Here is a 6,918-nt window from a genome sequence, read left to right as displayed (position 1 = left end):
AAATAATAATAAAAGAATCAATCCTCCAGGAGGACTCTTTTTTCACCCCTCCTAGTCACCCTACCTAATGTGTCTATGGATCTTTCTGTGTGTTCCAGAGGCTTCTGTTCCTATCTCTGTCAGATTAAGCACCACACTATTTTGGTTATTATATTTTTGTATAACGGACCCTAGGAAATTTTAAGTGCTTTGAAAAGCTTAATACATCTCTACATCCTCAGAATCCAGTCCAGTACCTGCAGCCCAGCAGGTGCTCAGACAATAAATGCCTTATGATTGAATTTCAGGCCAGTAAAGGCTGTTTTGATAGGGTCCAAGAAAGGGTCTCTACATCACATTCAACAAGTGGCCAATCAGACTGACGCAATGAGGCTGCTCAGTAACTTACTAGGAAACCAGGGGCGGTGGGCACGCGCTTGGAAGGCTGCAGGCGCCATGGGCAGAGTGAGGAACTGCGCCAGCACCCAGTCGCGGGGGCGAAAGCGCCCCGGGGATCCTGCCACCGCCTGCGCAGCCATCGCGGTCATGGGCGCCCGGCGCCCCCCTTTCCAAGTCCGCGTGGGGAGCCACGCGGCGGGAAGGAAGTCAGCGGCGGCCAGGCGGGATCCCGCAAGGTTGCGGCGGAAGCGCTGGTGGCGGCGGGCCCGGGAGGCAGGCTCCAGAGGCCCGCTGCGATCCCCGAAGCCGCGGGCGCCCGCCGTGTCCTCCGGCGAGATGGACCTGGGCGCGCAGCGGGAGCGCTGGGAGACGTTCAGGAAGCGGCGGGGCCTCAGCTGCGAGGGCGCCGCCAAGTTCCTGCTGGACACCTTCGAGTACCCAGGCCTGGTGTATCACACCGGAGGCTGCCACTGCGGCGCGGTCCGCTTCGCGGTCTGGGCCCCCGCAGACCTGCGCGTGGTGGATTGCAGCTGCAGGCTGTGCAGGAAGAAGCAGCACCGACACTTCCTCGTCCCGGCCTCGCGCTTCACTCTCCTGCTGGGCGCCGAGAGCATCGTCACCTATCGATCCCACGCGCACCCGGCGCTGCACAGCTTCTGCAGCAGGTGCGGGGTGCAGAGTTTCCACGCCTCTGTCTCTGACCCCGGCGTGTATGGCATCGCCCCGCACTGCCTGGACGCCGGCACCGTGCGCAGTGTGGTCATCGAGGAGGTCGATGGTGGCGACTGGGGGGAGGAGGCCATGAAGGAGCCCAAGGCCATCCAGAGCGCGTCCCCCGAGTGAGCCCCTGCCTCTCCTCCCGAAGAGGAGCGGTGACTGCGGCCGCAACACGCCCGAAACATGCCCGCCACCCCCCACCCCCACCCGGAGGGACCCACCTCAGTGCTTGTGAAGGGATTGCTGTATGAAAGAGGTCGGTTTCTGGACTGATGACCCGTGATGTCTCTCCAGCCTTCCACCCCTTCCCTTTCAGTGTTTTGCAACGAACTTGGACTTGCTTATGGTCAAAAAATTGAGCGCACATTTGTCTGTCTACAGCCATAATCTTCCAATCCAATAAGCAAGTAGTGTCTCTACTTTTCCAAGTCGCCTTATGTAACCCTGCCTTGTATTCTTTATTCTTCCTGTAGTTCTCATAGATCATTTTCGGATCATTCGTATGTACTGTACCGTTACAGTGCTATTGTGAACGAGATTGTTTTTAATGGTCGCATCTGGTATGCAGGGCCACTCCCTATATCCAAACACTTTGGTGAACATTTCTTAGGACGTTTCCTGTTGATTAGCTGCGTGCGTGTGTGTAATTTAGGTCAGCACTCGCGTTTTCGATACTTAGAGATAGGCATTGATTTCAGCCATGTTGTTTATTTAATGTGTTTTCATATAATATGTTTAAGGCTCATTAGTGTGACATACCCATTGTGCTTATGTTTTCACATGATGCTGCCACTTACCTTGGTTTTGTTTTAGAAACTGTCTGTGGGTAGGGTGATGGGGAGGCAGAAGAATGAGAACGATGTCTGTGCTGCTGTATATATGCCCTCTTTGATGTTTTGAAATTCCTATCTTGAACATGTGTTACGTATTGAGAAATTAGTAAATACTTTTTAAAGTGAGATTGTGTGGTTTCATTTATATTTGCAACTGGGCTTGCTTCAGGGAAGTGTTGGCTGTTATTATTTGAAAGATGGTGGTATCTCTGGTTTTTATAGTGGCAATAAATTCTTTAGATCCCCTAAATTTTTCAGAAGGAAAATAGTAGAGTGTTTACAGGTTCAACCTCCTGAGCAGACTATGTTTGAATCCTCCTATGTATATAATTTACATGGAGTTGCTTAAAGTCTGCATTCATGAATTTTAATCTTCTGTAAATAATGCTAGCAACTAACAGATATATTGTTTTGAGGATTAGCATAGTACTTTGTGTTTACTAAATTATCAGTGAATACGTGTTTTCTTTTTTCCATTGATTTGAAATCCCAAAATCTCTACCTATCAATTCATCACATAGTATAGGAGCATCTTCAGATAGCTGAGAATTAGCCATCTCATGCTGGCTTAATGTTTAAGATCAGAAGATAGTATGATACTAGGGGAAAGTAATTAGTATAGCAATATGTAAAAATCACAAGTCCAGAAGGAAACCAGCAGCAGGTAATTGTTCCCATAAAGAACATATAGAGGACTATATGTTGTGGTACTCAGAAAAATTGAAAGGAAATACGGGTTTTCTCTAAGAATGAGACAGAAGATCAAAGCAGAGATAGGCAAATTTTCTTTAAGTAGTAGGGCTGATAAATACAGTGTAACTGCATGTTAAAAACAGGTGATGGAAAACTATATTGTTTAGGGGTATATGTATGGTGGGAGAAAAACAATAAAGAAAGGCAGGGAAATAATTTAAGCAAGCATCAGATTAAGCCTTAACTCTACAGAGGAGGGATGGCTTTGTGATTTAATTGGAGAACATGTCCTGTGTTCCTGTTACTTTGGTATATAATACACTGCCCTAGACTTAGTCCATAAAATAACAACCATTTTATTATATGCATGGAATCTCAGAGTAAGTAATTCTGAAAGAGCATAGTGAATATGACTTGTTTCACATGATGTCTGTGGCCTCAGTGGAAAAAAAAACCTGAATGCGTGGGGGCTGGAACCATTTTGAAGTCTCATTTACTTATATGTCTAGCACAGGCACTGAGGAGTCTGGAAGACTACAAACAGAGTGTCTACCTATTACCTCGCTATGTAATTTGGCTTCCTCGCAACATGACAGGCCTCACAGTAGTCAGGCTTCATACTTCATGACTCAGGCTCCAAACAAGAGTGTTTCTGTAAGTAAAGTGGTAGTGGTATCACTTTTTATGACCAAGACTCTGAAGTCTCATCACATGACTTCTGTCATACTCTATTAATTACAACTGAGTCATAAACCCTTCCAGATTCAAGTAGGGGGATTAGACTTCATTTCTTAAGGGGGAAGTTGACAACTTTTATAAGACCAGGAGAGATAGAAGATATTGCTGTGGCTATCATTGGAAAATACAGTCCTTTTTTATGTTTCAAGTTTTTATTGAAATTCTAGTTAGTTAACAGATAGAGTAATATTGGTTTCAGAAGTAGAATTTAGTGATTCATCACTTACATATAATAGCCAGTGCTCATCACAAGTGCCCTCCTTAATACCCATCACCTATTTAACCCATCAACCCTCAGTTTGTTCTCTATAGTTAAGAATCTCTTACGGTTTGCCTCCCTCTCTCTTTATTTTTTCTTTCCCCTATGTTCATCTGTTTTGTTTCTTAAATTCCACATATGAGTGAAATCATATGATGTGTCTTTTTCTGACTGACGTAATGCGCTTAATACACTACCTCCAACCACATTGTTGCAAATGGTAAATTTTTTTCTTTTTGACAGCTGAGTAATATTCCATTGTCTACATGTACCATATCTTCTTTTTCCATTCATCAGTCAGTGGACATTTGGGCTCTTTCTAGAATTTGGCTATTGTTGATAATGTTGCTATAAACATCTGGGTGCATGTGCACCTTCAAATCTGTATTTGTGTATCCTTTGGGGAAAATACAGTCTTACAGAGGGCTTTTATGTAGCTGTTTATGCTTCATTCAGATGTTTACTCTATAATTATTTAATAGTTCACATATACTTTATGTACAATTAGTGTACGATTTAATTCACAATATAAAAAAAGAATGACTGACTCCTATCTTGGAGCAAGCTCAAGACCAGACTAATGCATTCCTGGAAGAATAGAGAGAATATGACAGCCAGGGGGAAGCTGGTTGTTTAAAATTTGGAGATGTCCATCCACGCACAGTCCAAGGCAGAAATCCAGCGGATCATAACCATTTCTGATCCCACTGGAAAAGTTTAAACTATCACTACTTGGACTTATTGGACTGACTTGACAAATGCAACTGAATGCCCTTTCCTCTGGCTTTTCTATTTTTGTTTCTTTTTTTTTTAAACTTATTTATTTATATGCAAGAGAGAGAGGGAGAGAGAACAGAAGCAGGGGGAATGGCAGGCAGAGGGAGAAGCAGGCAGAGAGAGAAGTAGGCTCCCCGCTAAGCAAGGAGCCCAATGCGGGCTTAATCCCAGGACCCTGACATCATGACCGAGCTGAAGGCAGACACTTAATCGACTGAGACACCCAGGCATCCCATACTGTCCTTTCTAAGCATTCATTCTACAGATATTTACTGAATGTTTACCATGTGCTAAACAGAATGTTAGAAGGACTTAAGGCTCTGGGGGAAGAAGTAGAGGTGGATAAAGATGTTCAAGTGCCAGTGCTTAGGGTGGCACTTCTAACTTAGAAGATCCATTTCTCTTTTTACACAAAAAAATATTTATAGCATTATACAAAAGAAAATGAGAAGGGAATCAAAGTATATCACCAAAAAAATCAATTAAATATGATGGCAGTAAGGGTGGAAATCAGAGACCATAAATGCTATAAGACATAAAAACCAATGAACAAAAGGACAATTCTAAGTCCCCATCAGTAATTCTTAAAATGTTAGTGGATTGGGGCACCTGGGTGGCTCAGTGGGTTAGGGCCTCTGCCTTCGGCTCAGGGCATGATGTCAGGGTCCTGGGATCGAGCCCCGCATCCGGCTCTCTGCTCGGCGGGGATCCTGCTTCCTCCTCTCTCTCTCTACCTACTTGTGATCTCTCTGTCTGTTTAATAAATAATTAAAATCTTTTAAAAATATATTAATGGATTAAATGTGTCAATCAAAAGATAAAGACTGGAAAAATGGATTTAAAAAAAACAGATTCAACTATAAGCTACCTACAAGAGATTCACTTTAGATCTAAGGACATGCACAGATAGAAAATGAAGTGATTGGGGTGCCTGAGTGGCTCAGTGGGTTAAGCCTCTGCCTTCAGTTCAGGTCATGATCTCAGGGTCCTGGGATCGAGCCCCACATCGGCCTCTCTGCTCAGCGGGGAGCCTGCTTCCTCCTCTCTCTGCCTGCCTCTCTGCCTACTTGTGATCTCTGTCTGTCAAATAAATAAATAAAATCTAAAAAAAAAAAGAAAATGAAGTGATTGAGGGATAGCTGGGTGGTTTAGTTGGTTAAATGTCTGCCTTTGGCTCAGGTCATGATCTCATGGTCCTGGGATCGAGTCCTGCATCAGGCTCCTTGTTCAGTGGGGAGCCTGCCTCACCTTCTGTCTGCCTCTCTCTTTCTTGTTCACTCTCCCTCTTTCTCTCTGACAAATAAATAAGATCTTTAAAAAAAAGAAAATGAAATGATTGACTAAAGATATACCATGCAAATAGTAAATAAGAAATAGCAGAAGTAGCTATATTAATGTGAGAGAAAATAAACTTTAAATCTTTTTTTTTAAAGATTTTATTTATTTATTTGACAGAGAGAGAGATCACAAGTAGGCAGAGAGGCAGGCAGAGAGAGAGGAGGAAGCAGTCTCCCTGCAGAGCAGAGAGCCCGATGCGGGGCTCGATCCCAGGACCCTGAGATCATGACCTGAGCCGAAGGCAGCGGCTTAATCCACTGAGCCACCCAGGCGCCCCAATAAACTTTATGTCAAAAACTGTCACAAGAAAAAGAAGGACATTGTGTAATGACAAAAGTGTTAATACATGGAGAAAATACAACAATTATAAATATATATGTATCAAAGATCAGAGCTATTAATATATGAGACCAATTTTAATGGAATTGAAGAGAGACATAGGCAGCTTTATAATAATAGTACTTTTCAATACCCCAATTTCAATAATGGACACTCTAACCAAACAAAGTATCAGTAAGGAAACAGAAGGCTTGTATAACACTACAGAACAACTGGACCTAACAACCATATACAGAACACTCCACCACCAATAACAGATTATACATTATTATCAAGTACACATGGAACATTCTCCAGGATAGATTGTGTATTGGGCTACAAACAAGTGTTAATAAATTTTAAAAGATTGAACTCATACAAAATATCTCTTCCAATCACAGTGGAATGAAGCTAGAAATCAATAGCAGAAGGAAAACAAGAATATTCACAGATATGGGGAAGTTAAATAATAAATGTTTAAACAAAAATGTGCTAAATAAGATATCACAGGAAAATTAGAAGATACCTTGAAACAAATGAAAACAAAAACACAACATACAAAACACAGGTCGAAGCAAAACCAATGCTAAGGGGAAAATTCATAGTTATAAAAGCATACATTGAAAAAGAAGAAAGATTTCAAATCAGCAACCTAACTGATAGCTTCCCAGTGCAATTCCATCAAACATTTAAAGAAGAGTTAATACCTATTCTTTTCAAACTACTCCAAAAAATAAAAAAGGAAAATTTCCAAATTCCTTTTATGAGGTCAGCACTTCCTTGACACCAAAACCAGATAAAGACTTTACTAAAAAAGAGAACTACAGGCCAATATCCTTGATGAACATGGATGCAAAAATCCTCAAT

The 6,918-nt window shown here is 42.5% G+C and overlaps 1 protein-coding gene across 1 annotated transcript; it reads left to right on the top strand.

The window, feature by feature from the left end:
• The first annotated feature begins 417 nt into the window (after positions 1–417).
• On the top strand, positions 418–1,521 carry LOC123935205 (centromere protein V-like protein 3). The gene has a single exon (XM_045995766.1). The coding sequence runs from the start codon at positions 436–438 to the stop codon at positions 1,219–1,221; it is 786 nt and encodes a 261-aa protein (XP_045851722.1). The 5' UTR covers positions 418–435; the 3' UTR covers positions 1,222–1,521.
• The last annotated feature ends 5,397 nt before the right edge of the window (positions 1,522–6,918 follow it).

The sequence above is a fragment of the Meles meles genome, chromosome X (genome assembly GCF_922984935.1).
Source record: "Meles meles chromosome X, mMelMel3.1 paternal haplotype, whole genome shotgun sequence".
NCBI classification, from domain to species: Eukaryota; Metazoa; Chordata; class Mammalia; order Carnivora; family Mustelidae; genus Meles; species Meles meles.
This window is presented reverse-complemented; position numbering and strand designations above follow the sequence as displayed.

Bases quoted from the DNA above. Each gene is read 5' to 3' on its own strand.
- LOC123935205 (XM_045995766.1), top strand. From the start codon at position 436: ATGGGCAGAGTGAGGAACTGCGCCAGCACCCAGTCGCGGGGGCGAAAG.